This window comes from Clytia hemisphaerica, unplaced genomic scaffold, assembly GCF_902728285.1.
Source record: "Clytia hemisphaerica strain Z4C2 unplaced genomic scaffold, Clytia hemisphaerica genome assembly, whole genome shotgun sequence".
In the NCBI taxonomy this organism is placed as follows: Eukaryota; Metazoa; Cnidaria; class Hydrozoa; order Leptothecata; family Clytiidae; genus Clytia; species Clytia hemisphaerica.
The window spans coordinates 44,700-58,889 of NW_027103448.1; the positions used below are offsets into that span (position 1 = coordinate 44,700).

General features: G+C 35.7%; 1 protein-coding gene across 1 annotated transcript; it reads left to right on the top strand.

The window, feature by feature from the left end:
* The first annotated feature begins 5,122 nt into the window (after nt 1-5,122).
* Nucleotides 5,123-6,457, top strand: LOC136798191 (uncharacterized). The gene has a single exon (XM_067054773.1). The coding sequence runs from the start codon at nt 5,123-5,125 to the stop codon at nt 6,455-6,457; it is 1,335 nt and encodes a 444-aa protein (XP_066910874.1).
* The last annotated feature ends 7,733 nt before the right edge of the window (nt 6,458-14,190 follow it).

A 14,190-nucleotide genomic window follows, 5' to 3' on the forward strand; every position in this document is an offset into this window, starting at 1 on the left:
AATATAATTGATCAAATATAATCAAATATAAATTTTTTCACAGTGATAATGTTCTAAGATTAAAGATTCACCGATGTAAAAATGATAAATATACAACAATTCTACCAGAAGTTGATTTTTTTCTTCTTCATTTTTCATTTTCAAAACTTTTTCGGAAAATTTTTACGTTATAATGTTCTACTCACAAATATCTTTTCAACGAGCACAAAATCGCATTCTCATTCAAGTTCTATCAAAAGTTACAGGTATTTTTGCTTCCACTGCCAATTATATTTGAACAGACTTTAGTTTCTAAGTTACCGTTCAACGTCGCTTTGACATTTCACTTCACCACATACATTCGACATAACTTTCTACGTACATTTTCCCCGCTGGGAATTGACTCAAGAGTCGTAAGGGGCCTTTTTTCGGTTTTTTCTAAACAGCATAAACTTTTCCATATAAACATACCCATTTTATAGGCTTAAACGAAGCGCATATGTGGCGCGGTAATGAATTAGCCCTGTCAGATGGTTCAAAATGCTTAAATCTTGAAATTATTTGGAAAAACCTTAAAAAATCCGCCAGCCGAAAAAAGCTCCTTACGACCCTTGAGGACACTTATCAGAATTTGCTTTTAATTTCGTGTGTTTAGAACATGATGTTGTAAGTTAAGTCCATGTTACAAGTTATACAGTGTGTCCCGTATGAAGCGGTCAGCTTCACGCTATATGATTTCAATCAAATTTATGCGTAATCATCAGAGTGTAGAACATTACATTAAAGGCTTTAAATGTCTCTTTTACCAATTGCTTAATGAATTTTTGCATTCCCAAATGTATTCTTATTTCCATCTCCATTTCCAAAAGAGAAAAGGTCATAAAATTTTCATTTATTTTTTGCATATAAAACATCACATTTTTAATTACCTAAACAAGAAACATCCTCCATTACTGAGATAAAAACAAATGCATAAATTAAAAGGGTTTTTTCATATACTTGAAACTTGATCGCTTTATACGGGACACACTGTAGTCGTTTACGGTATCCCAGATCTATTGAACTTTGAAATCTGAATTTTGCTTAAAAAGACCGATGTGATTTGCTTTTCGTCTCTTCTTCAATCGACTTGAAATATTTTACTTGAATTTTGTTTTTGTTTTTTTCGAACTACTAGTCTTCTAACAATATTGCGTTTGTTTGCTTTTTATTAAAAGTTTTGCTAATGGGCAATTTCTTACTTTTAAAAACATAGTTTACTTTTATATTCATGGCATATTTTTGAAATGATATCTATAAAATTCTCATTTCTTGACAGGATGCTTGATTGGTTTGATTTATATATTTACAAAAATTCAAAAAAATGGAAAAAAACATATAATTATAAAAATATTAGTGCCTTTTTATGTTGCATCTTTATTTTATTTAGTATTTTCAACACTTTCTCTCCGTGAGGTCAGATCCCTTCACCATATATATATATGCTGCTCTGTTAGGGTTATGATATCTATATCTATGCTGCTCTGCCACCTAATCTCCTGATAGAAGATAGTTGGACAGAAATTCTTTGAAATTTTTTCACATATATATATAGTCAAAGAAGTATTGAACCTTCAACTATTCAAAAAATGTAATAAACAAAAAGAAACAAAACAATACCAACAAGAGGACACAACAACACAACATGCTCAGGATGAATATTCATAAAATGGAAACCAGGTATGTGATATCAAATGATGACAAAAGATCTAAACTATTTGTACATAATTCTGATGGAGCAGAAAAACAGAAATGGGACAATGGTGTATTCTTCGAAAGTATCTCAAAAGCAAAAATGCACATCATGATCTAAATCGACCAAAAGGAAAGAAGCAACTCAATGTGAGAAAAAGTAAAATTAAACACAAATAAAAGTGACTCAATATGAATCAATTAAATATATTCAAAGAGAACACAAACTCTGTTCTGCAGTTTTCAACCTACATAGGATTTCGGCCATTTTCGAAAATATCCTCCCAAATGATAAGAACAGGGTAATGTAGGTAGGCCTAGCAATGTTGATCAGGCATCACCACAGATGAGGTCGTAAAAATAAATGTGTTTCTTTGAATTATTAAAACGCGCGCAAAAGTATAAAAACAAACTCAAACATAAAACCTACGGACCTGCCGAAGATACCAAAAACTAGCTAGAGAAGTACTACCCACTGGACAAAGTTGCCACATCTTTGACCCGTTCTGCCACTAACATTGCAGATAATACATTCGAAGATAAAGAAAAAACACTAATAGACTGCCACTATCTATGACAAGGGAGAAGAAGATTGAAAGGATGGAAAAAAGCATGAAAATTTTATAAAAAGTTGGGTGATAGCCCGGTTCGATGCCTCGTATCCCCGTGGCCGCTCACCGCAAAAGCTGGTGAACGACTGCATTTAAACTGAGTTGAAACCTTGAAAATTCAGAACTGTGACGTGTAATGACTCTACGCAGACTAAGATTGAGTTTACCAACTGTAGCGCCTTGGGCACGCATTCTTTGAATAAATATGTGAGACTTGTCTCTCAAGTCTTCAAATAAAAGAGTGGATCGAGCTATTCTCAAAAACTCACCAACAAACGAAGAATAAAAAATGGATTCTGGCATATTACTGTCAATGTGAGGCATACGAACAATAGAAAAAGGGAAGGCATCGCGTTTGTCAAACAACTTGTAAACAAAAACCCCGTCTTTGATGGAAATGTCAAGGTTAAGGAACGAAGCATGAGATCCTGAGTGTTCAACTTTGAGCTCAAGTTCATCTGGATAGATTTCTCTATATACTGATTCGAACATGTTCCCATCGTTTACAGCACAGAGATCATCAATGAATCGTTTGGTTGAATGGAAATGACGAGCCTTCACTTTATCTTGTTCAATCAACTGGGTCATATATCTATGTTCGTATTGATATAAAAATAAGTTAGCCCAAAATGGCGCTGGATCGATGCCCATTGGGATACCTATGACCTGACACATGACAACATTGCCAGCTTTGAAAAAACAATTTTTAATCAGATGTTTGACAGCGGTTTTCAAAGAACTTTTTGAAAAGGAAATAGACGATTTAGGTTTCGTTCTCGACCAGTAAGCTTTGTCGTTCTGGGAGATAGCAATATATTTCGAACTACCTGCATCAAAAACAAAGTCAATAACCTCTGCCAATTCTTTAATAAGTTTGTCATGAGGGATCTTTGTGTAAAGAGCACTGAAGTCAAAGGTGGAAATAGACTTAGCATTCTTCTTTTTATTGATACGGTTTAAGGACTCCAAAACAGGATTGCAATTTTGAAGCACCCAAAACTTATTGTAATTACTCAAAAATTTTGACTTTGTGTGAAAATTTTCTATCTGTCGATAAATGAGTTTAAATACTAAGCTTATAGATTTCGAAATCAGTTTAGTAGAACAATGTTTTGATGCTATGATAAATCGCTTTCCTGTAGGATGTTTATGCTTTTTGGGGGTCCAATAGATACTTGGAAGATCCAAGAAACCGTAAACCCAAGACGTTTTGAATACAAAACATATATATATATAGTTCGTCATTTTTCAGAATTTTCAAGATTTCAACTCTCTCAAGATTCACTCGTTCGCCAGCTCTTGCGGTGAGCGGTCACGGTATACGGGGCTTCGAACCGGGTTATAGTCCGATTTTTTAAATTCTCATTCTTTCCCCACTCTTTCCATCTTATTCTTTGAACTGTAAAATGTGTGTGAGAGCCACAGGGTTGGATAGTGGCAATCCAATCCCAGTTCCTTCTCTTCTAGTATGCTTTCTTCAACGTTGTGGCAGAAACGTGTCAAAGGTGTGGCAACTTTGTCTAGTAGAAAGTATACTTCTTTTCTCGTTGTAATTTTAGTTTCTTCGGCTGGTTCCGTGGTTTTTACGTTTTAGTTTATTTTATATTATTGCGCGCGTTTTATACTTTCAATAAACACATTTTTTTTTTACTATCTTTTATCTGTGGTGGTGTTTAATTAACACTGCTTGGCCTACCTACACAACCCTATTTCCATCATATAGGAGGATATTTTCGTAAAAGGCCGAAATCCTGTGTAGGTCGAAAACTGAGGAACAGATAATGTGTTTTCTTGAAATATTTTTTGACTCATATTGAGTTACTTCATTCCATCTTAACTCATATTGAGTTACTTTCTTCCTTAAAGTCATTTTAGATCACTAGTTTTACATTGACGGATTTCTATGTCATCATATTTTCCTTTTCTACTCCAACCTGATTGATTTTCTGTGAATGTTCATTCTAGATTTTTGTTGTATTTGTATTGTCTTTTTGTTTTGTGGGTTTTTGTCTTTATTGTTTCCATTTTGAGTAGTTGAAGGTTTTATACTTCTAGACTATATATATATAATAAAGTCTGTTCACGAAAAGTGTGTCTTATTATTAGTAAGTGGAATAATTCAAGATAAAAGGTTCTTTGAAAACATTTGAAAATGAAGATGAAAAGGAAAAAGAAAAAATGAAGATCTTGTAGAAATGTGCTATAATTATCATGTTCACTGGAATGATCCCTTAAACTTAGAAGATTATAATTGTGAAAAGATTTCTCAAAAATATTCATTCAGTTAAAAGATATTAAACAAGGTTCTAAGCTGATTGACCGTTAAAAACGTTGTTTTTTGCTGTTTCTGGGGGTCAATCACTGATAAACTTTGTGTCAAAACATGTTGTTATCTAGGCCCATTTACTTATACTTTTAGTGAAACCATTTACTTATACTTTTAGTGAAACCATTTACTTATACTTTTAGTGAAAAGACTTTTTTCTAATCTCGAAAATGATTCTCATGTTGAAGGTGATTATTTAAAGGCATATTTAGTCATGGTACTTTATTCTGTACTTTTATAAATGTACATAGTGTCGGCTTTTTATGTGTACAGTGAAAGCGAAAAAAGTTCACTTCGAACACTGTTATTCTGTATTTCTTATTTTTTCCATCTTTCAACAAATCGAAACCACCTTGCTAACCGGTCCAGATGCAGTCCCTCTGTTTGACCTAGTCTCGTACAACTTTCTGGCAGTCTCGGAATATCAGCACGCAAATACTTTCCAAATAGTTTATAGTTTATAAAATTAAACATTATGTATACAAACGCAGACCAGCTTACGAAAAAGAAGAAACGAGAACTAGACCAGCTAGTTTTAAATGAAAAGCCCCATATCATAGCAATATGCGAAGTAAAACCAAAAAATTGGAAAAAAGAGCGCTTGATTCAGGACTATGTCTTCAAAGATTACTCCGAGCCTTATGAAACGAATTCCTTGAATAAAGTCGGTCGTGGAATTGTCATCCTTATACACAAGTCAATAAAAAACCTTGTTCTTGAAGTGAGACCTACCCATGATTTTCAAGAAGTATGCATGCTAGAGATCAAGTTAGAAGGATCAAACTGTTTACTCTTTGCATGTATGTATAGGAGTCCTACTAATACGAACACATCAGCCAGGAATAACATTACATTGAACCTTCTCTTAAAGGAAATTGCGTTCAACAACAAATATACTCACAAATGTATCGTCGGTGATTTCAACTACAAAGACATCAACTGGAAAAACTGGTCCACTCCTCACGACGAAACAAAGGAAGATGAACAATTCCTGGACGCTCTAAGAGACGCCTTTTTCTACCAACACGTTGATGAACCCACCCGAGCTAGAGGGACGGACACACCTTCCCTTATCGATCTAATCCTGACAAACGAAGAACACCAAGTCAATAATCTAACCTATCTAGCCCCCCTTGACAAAAGCGATCATAGTGTTCTCTCATTCACATTTGAATGTTATTTTGAAACCGAGCCTGTAGGTGCGAAATACAATTACAATAAAGCAGACTACGAAGCGATGAAAGGAGATCTTGAAAATTCTGAATGGGTTACTGGTTTCATTAGCAGGGCAGACGTCACACATGTTAATGAATGCTGGAATATGTTACGAGATAAACTTCTTGACCTTAGGAACCAATACGTACCATGCACAAAAGAAGAAAACTCTTATAAAAGAAAGAGGAAATTTGCGATTTCTACAGAAGTCCGAAAAACCATCAAAGAAAAGCGTCGTCTCCACCGCAAATGGATAAGGTCGATTGGCACATCAACAGAACAGAGAAGTAGAGCTGAATACGTGACAACAAGAAACCTTGTAAGTAGAAAAATAGCACAGACAAGAAGGAGGCTAGAAGAACAAATCTGTGATCAAGCGAAGAAAAGTCCAAAGAAATTCTGGAAACATATTCGCAGCTCCATGAAAACAAAACCGGGAATTTCTCCTCTCCTTCTTGACCCGAAGGATAACTCATCACTCTGTTATAGGGATGAAGATAAAGCAGACGTACTACAGGATCAATTTTGTAGTGTTTTTACACAAGAGCCTGCTGGACCACTACCAATCCTTCGCAGAAAGTACACTACCGGATGATTGGAAAATTGCGCACGTATCCCCGATCTATAAGAAAGGAAAAAAGAACTTGGCAGAAAATTACAGGCCAGTTAGCTTGACTTCTATTGCTTGTAGATTGATGGAAAGAATTGTTAAAGATCAAATAATGAAGTTCCTAGTAGACAAAAAGTTACTTTCTGACAAGCAACACGGATTCTTGGGGAAAAGATCAACAGTCACACAATTATTGAGTTACCTTGATAAATGTTCAGACTCAATATCAGAAAGTAAAGTTGTAGATGTTATCTATTTCGACTTTGCCAAGGCCTTCGATACAGTTCCACACCGCAGATTACTCAAGAAACTCGACGCATACGGTATCAAAGGATTCACGTTAGACTGGATCAAATCCTTTCTGTCGGATCCATATCAGTATGTCAAGGTAAATGGTAAACTATCCAAGGAAGGTAAAGTACTCAGCGGTGTCCCACAGGGAAGTGTTCTTGGTCCATTACTTTTTGTGTTATATATCAACGATCTACCTGAGGTTACCAGCTCTGATATGTACCTCTTTGCAGACGACACTAAGCTTGTTGAGGAGATAAATAGTGCTGAAGATGCCATTCGCTTGCAACATGATGTCGATGCAATGGAAAGATGGTCAAAGGACTGGCTACTCAGATTCCACCCAGATAAATGCCACGTGCTAACACTAGGAAAATTTTGGAACATCAAACATGCCCATCCATACAACATAGACGGGTTAATCCTGGAGCATGTGGATCAAGAAAAAGATCTCGGAGTGATTATCGTTGGGGAACTGAATTTTGAAGAACACATCTTTGGTAAAATCAAGAAAGCTAACTCAATCGTTGGTCTGATCAGCAGAAGTTTTGACTTTCTTTCACCAGAAATGCTCCGTACTCTTTTTATAGCGTTCGTCCGACCTCATCTTGAGTACGCTCAAGCCGTTTGGTCTCCACGACTCATCAAACACATCGATGCCATCGAGAGTGTTCAGCGAAGGGCCACGAGACTGGTTAGCGGGTACAAGAACAAATCTTACGAATACCGTCTCCGTAAGATTAACCTTCCGACACTGAAAATCAGACGTAAAATTGGCGATATGGTTGAAGTATATAAACATCTTCACGTTTATGATAAATCATCGGCCTGTCAAAAGTTTGTCCTTCGCGAACGCCCGAAACGTCAGCACGATTACGAACTACAAAGAAACTTTGCAAATGATGGTGTCAGAGGGTATCAAACAAATTCGTTGTTCTACAGAAGTATTGACATATGGAATGGTCTTGGAGTTGATGTTGTAGCTGCAACATCTGTCGCCAACTTCAAAGAAAAATTGCTCTCAGAATGGGAAAAAGATCTCCATAAATTGTAAAATGTTAAGCATGATTATTTCATAGAGGTCGATAGACCTGGGAAATATATTACTGTAAATAAATAAATAAATAAATAGGTGATTGGGAATCAACTCCATCAATTCTGCTTTTCCTGCAAGGATTTTTTTGCAAAATCGAAACTTTGTCTCAGTTGAAATATATTAGACGAAAGTCCTCTAAGCCTTTCATGTAGGAATTTTTTTTTGATTTGAAGTAGAAATAAAAAGTTGCGACTTCTTTACAGTATTGTAAATGGTCTTTTAGGCGTGTACAGAAAGAATTTTGGCTGAATATTTTGATTTTTTTTCATGCAGAAAATTAGTAATTGAAAATGATGGGTTCAAATAACAAAATTAGGGTTGGCCTATAAAAATCTAAATTCCTCAAAAAGACAACATTGATCGTCAAATAAAGACTGATTTTAATGAATTTGAATTAAATAGAAGTCTATTGTTGGTTACATTTAAATGGTATTTTACATATTTTGAATTTATAATATTTTTTACTTCTCAGGCTACACCATTATGCTGAGTCACATGTTGGAATTGGCATGCCAACATGGTTGACTTATACATAAAAGGTGTGTTCTCAAGTCAGTCTTGCTAATGCCACTAGACAGTAAGCATCATGCAACTTAGTCATTTTCATAAATTTAATATGGCTACCATTGTTCCATGTGGCACTCAGTGAGCATGCATTTCAGTCTCAGCCTCTGCTTACATTTTTGATTTTTGATTTGATTTCAGGGTTCATTTTGTGCTTTTCATTTACCTATTGGCATCATTTCACAGCATTCACATTTGGCCAGCTGGTAAGTTTTCTTTCACTGACACACCTTAAGTTAGGACTTTTTTACTTTTGTGACTTAGATATTATTCAACTCAGACATTTTATTTATTTCCTACATAATTATAGATTCACTCATAGACTTAGGCTTATTTTCTTTCATTGTCAAACTTTATAGTTATGCTATTTTCATCTTACATTATTTAGTTTGACGGTTTATTAATATCAACAACATCAACATATCGTACAAAACTCGCCTGAATTAATGTCCGCCAGTATCAGTAACCCCACAAAGATAATGGAAAATAGAAAAGCACTTGTTAAACCAGAAGCAGCTTTAACAGATGACCACGCTGTTGTATGTGTTAGGCATACAACTATTGGAAATATCACAAGGCTATTTCACCATGATAACACAATGATGGATGTATATTTTTGGGTAGGCTCGTTAACAAGTGATCCATTGTTTTTTCAACTGACAAATTGCAACAATGATATATCCGGGAGTTTATAATATGGCTATCAGAGAAGACAACATCAACATGTCTCGTGACGGGGAAATACTCTTTAAAGAATTCGCATCATTTGCTGGTGAGGATACAGAGCAACATGAGATGGATGGAACAGGAGACAAGTTCCCAACGTCAACAGGAGACAAATTCCCAACGCCGACAGGAGACACATTTCCAACGTCAACAGGAGACAAATTCCCAACCTCAAAGGGAAACAGACCAAGAAAGTAATTATCCTGCAAGTTATGAACGTTTAGAATCACTGAGATTATTACAAAAGTTCAAGATTTCCGAGGAAAAATTGTTTTCAGTTGATAGGAACAAAGTAATGAATGAATGATTTTTTCTCTACCTACCAGAGTGAGTTAGTTTTGATTCAGATACATTTTCAAAGAAGAAGATGCAGTGGGGGATGCAATCTTTTTCCGTAGGCGATCAAAGACCTCCAACAGTGATCCAAGACCTTCAAAACCTTTTTGCCGTAATTTTTAGCTATCTAAGACCTGAATTAGCTATCCAAGACCTACTTTGTTGCCGCACGGGGGCATTTAGCGATCCAAGACCTGAATTAACCATCCAAGACATGTGATTTGTGGCGCAAGTTTCTCATTAACTCAATATACGCTTGTGATGCAGTCAATCCAGAAGTAAAGAAGCTATTGATTTCTGTTTTCACCTCTTCAATCAGAGTTTTGAGGCTTAGTGCTTCTAATGAGTAGATTGCGTAGTTGTGAGAATTCTCAATATGGACACTACAAGGAAAGTTATCCAAATGATTCTTCAAGACTTTAAATGTGATTTGAAATCGCTTAAAGGGGTTCTGCATCAGCACATTTTTAGTCTCTCTTGTTATTTCATATCGTGTATCGTGTTGACACCGATAAACGGAAACGAAACCCAGAGGAATGGGCTCGAAACAAAAGCAAAAAAGCTAGACATTCGGGTAAAGACTTCCAGTATCTATATAAAAAAAGAGGCTCCAAGAAAACGGCCAAAACTGTCAAAGGAAAAACGATGAAGGGACCTTGTAACTGTACCCAAAAATGTTATGAGGTCTTTACAGAAGAAGTGCGCCAGAAAATATTTGAAGACTTTTATGCCAGTGGAAATCAACAAGCACAAAACGCACAAATTGTTGCCCTAATTAGAAGTTTGCTTTGGCACTCAAATTTTGATGACGTCAGCAATTTTTTATAAGCAATTTATAAAAAATGGAAAAAATATGACATCTTTTGAAAAGACTAGCACTTGATGTAAAAGAGATTTTTCAATTCTGTTTTGATATTCTGAAAGCCAATAGAATTCTCTTTTGACATTATCCAATCAGATTTTCAAAAGTTTCAAGTCCTTCTTAGAATTAATCTCTCTTCAACCCACCCCTTGAATTTCTAATCGCCTCAACCCCCTCTTTTTCAGAAAATTAGTCCCAAAAGTCAAACCCCCTTTTTAAAGAGTACCCACTATGTGGGGCCTTGTTCAAGAGCCAGGGTTGGGCCAAATTAATGAGATTGAAAAAGAATATGCAGATCATCCAGGGGAAGAAAACAATTCTTGTTTAAATAGTCTTTTTCTTGCTTCAAGACTTATAATGAAAAGTATCAAAATTACCAGTTAAGTACTCAAAACTTCTTTAAATTGTAATGTACATAAGACAACAGTGAGAGTTTACTTTAGTTTTTAGTTCTCCAATTTTGCAAGGGTTGCTACATCAGAGGGGCCTTCCTTTTTTCTGACACTGAGTAGAGTCAGAGAAATTCATTGATTGTTTACAAATTTTTAAAAAGTTTGATAATCTTACTTATTGTGAAGAGTGTTTGTACAGTACCGTAATGAAAGTTCTTTCACTGTTTATTGTTCATAGAAAATCATTCAGAAGTGAAAGCAGGATATGAGAGTAAAACAAAGAATTAAGAAGGCCAAAGAGGAAAAAACCGTCTGCAGTCAATTTGTTACAACGAAAAAGCAATTGAAAGCATACGAGGTGAAGAAAAAACATACCATTGTCACCAAGAGGCCAGGAACAGCAAAAACAGTGACTGAAATGACAAAGCAGAGTAGAACTAGGATGAAGAAAACTTGTACGGACAACCTTTTGACTGAGCTGGAATCGAACATTCCCGAGTTTGACGATGGATCGCTTAAAAATCTAGGCTATAAGACAATGGGTGGTGCGTTTGGCCAGGTATGGGCCTATGAGATTACCTTTATGGGAGTCAAATGCGCCCGAAAAACTATTTCCGGATCAATAAAGGAGTTGAGAGCAGAGGCGTTAGTTTTGAATAGTCTATCTGGACACCCAGGTTTCCCTTACTTGTTCGGATTAACAAAATCCGGAGCTCTTTTGATGGAGTACATCTCCTCAAATGCAAACCGCCTCACCAGCTCAACCACGTTAAGATCGATATTGAAGTCTGGGCAGTATAAAAAGAAGATTTGATTCGACATATGTAGAAAGTTATGCACGATAAAGGACTATTCCACAATGATCTCCATAGTGAGAACATTTTGATTCGAAGTAACAAACAACCATGTATAATTGACTTCGGAAAATGTACCCTTGTGAATTCACTATTTTACTATAATATCAAGGCTGGATCTAAAGAGCAGGTTAAATTTAACACGTATCACATTCACTTGGCCACAGAATTAAGGAACGTGCCAAATTCTCCCCAGACTGTCTACACAAACATACTTTAATGGGATAAATTTTCGCGGGGATTAAATTTCGCGGTTGAGCTCATCCGCGAAATTTTAAGATTTCGCGGGGATTAATTTTCGCGGATGGCACTATTGGGGGGCATTATTTTCTCGATTTTGTGACTTTTACTGTCAAATCATGCATATTGGTTGTTGAAATACACATTATTTGCGCCTCTTTGATGCAAGAAACCATTCAAATAGTATTTATTTGACATATTTTGAGTTTTGTTTAGAAATATTTCGCGGATGGGCCTTTTTCAAATTTCCAACGGGACTTATTTTCGCGGATGACACCCAAATCCGCGAAATCCGCGAAAATTAATCCCTGCGAAAATTTATCCCATTAAAGTATACTCCCTTGGCTTCAATTTCGCCAGCATTGGGAGATTTCAGAACATTGATGACATTACTAAACTGGCGAAAAGAATGACAGTTGAAGAACCCTTAAATCGGTACGATCTGATGGATTGCAATGTCAGTTTGTTAAAGTACTAGATTTTATTAGATTTTTATGAGGATTTTACCTTTTTTACGTCAAACAAAAAGTACTTTAATGTGATTAAAGTTTTTGGGCACTATCGGAAGATAATATTTTTACTTTTTATTTTCAAACATTACGTGTTGGTTCTTGAAATATCTTTGATGGCAATAAACATTAAAAGTAGCTTTTTGACATTCTTTTGAATTTCTTTTAAATATACTGTGGATAAGGCCTTTTCATCTTGCATTAATCTCGCAGATGACAACTAAATCTGCGAAAACTACGAAATTTAATCCCCATTAAAGTACATTCTACTTTATAAGCATACAGGAAAATCGATATGCTTGGCAAAATTTAAAATTCTGAGCCTAAATTTATGCTTATCTGTTGTTTAGACTTGGTTGCCGGAAAATAGAGCAATTTAATTGATTTTCCAGGATTTTCCGATACGGATGACAAAATAATGAGGAAAAATTATGGATTTTCCGAGACCTTTCTCGGAATTTTTCAGGATTTCCAAGTGACAAAAAATTCCAAAAAACCCTGTCGTGGGTAATGTTTTTTTTCTGGAACTGCCCAATAGTAATCAAACCAAAATAATGCGGTAAAGTTCGATTTTAAGAAAATTGGTTTGATAGGGCTCGGTTGACATCGCCTGGACTAAATGGATTTAAATCATATATATTGAATGATATCTGGTCTGCTGGTCTTCTCTTTACACTAATAAAGTTTGACAGTGAAAACGCTTTCATTTTTCTAACACTGTGTTTAAAAAGATGACTAGTTAGCGGTGACGACTAATGTCCATTTTTTGTGTTGGATAAATAAGCCGGATAAACCTACCTTTCCCCGCTATCACTGGATACTGAATCACCATCATATGAAGATGATGAATACGAATCCATTCCTCCAGGTAAAGTGCTTTCCAGTCTTTACGATCAGCCATCAGCAACCAAGACACAAGAAACATTCAGACACATTGCCCTGCCTAACAGCCTAAGCTAAGTCACACGCCACAGGATGGACAATGTAGCTACGACTACCATTTTTTTCGGAGTCCGTTTTTCCCGATTTTAAAACAATTTATGTGTCCGGCTTTTGTAGCGAGTTTGGTCCTTTTTGATAGTTGACGCTAAGCACGGTATATTTGACGCTTTGTTTTGGTACAGGCTAGTTTTTTTTCGGGATTTGAAGAAGCAAGACAAATTCCGAAATCTTCAATCAAACATGTGTTTTGAATTTGTTTCTTTTTGCCTTTTGGTTCTTCATCAAGACAGTTTTGGGTGAACATTATTTTTATCATTGAACATCATGGCTTCAAACGATAGAAACAACAATCCAAAGCGATCATCAAAGAGAATCCAGGATGGAGGGAATGTTTCTGTACCTGAAGGTGCGTTTTTTATTTTATATATGGGTAAATTTCTACGAGATATACCGTTGATGGCCAAAACTTTTCCATTTTCGGCCAAACATTCAAATTAACTTACCATAAAATCTCTAAAAAGACTTAAAAAGTACCCAAAACAACCAAAAAGTATCACAACCACATTCACACAACATGCAGAAAAGCCATTTTGTTTCTTTGAACTTTTGATGTTTTGATGGGTTCACTTACCCAGACGGTGTCAATCGAACGAATTGAACGCAATCGAACAATTGTGATTCGATTCAGAACGCAATCGAATATTACCCATGATTTGCCGTTCGATTCCTTCGATTACGTTCGATTGATTCAATTGTATTCGATTTTATTCACTGTTGTATGGTACTTACGCGCTCGGCCGTCCACACTAAAAAATCTCTAAAGGAGTGATCAAATTTAATTTAATCGCAATCAAAGTTATCGAATATAATCGTAATCAAACATAATCGAAGTAGTGAGGTCTGTTA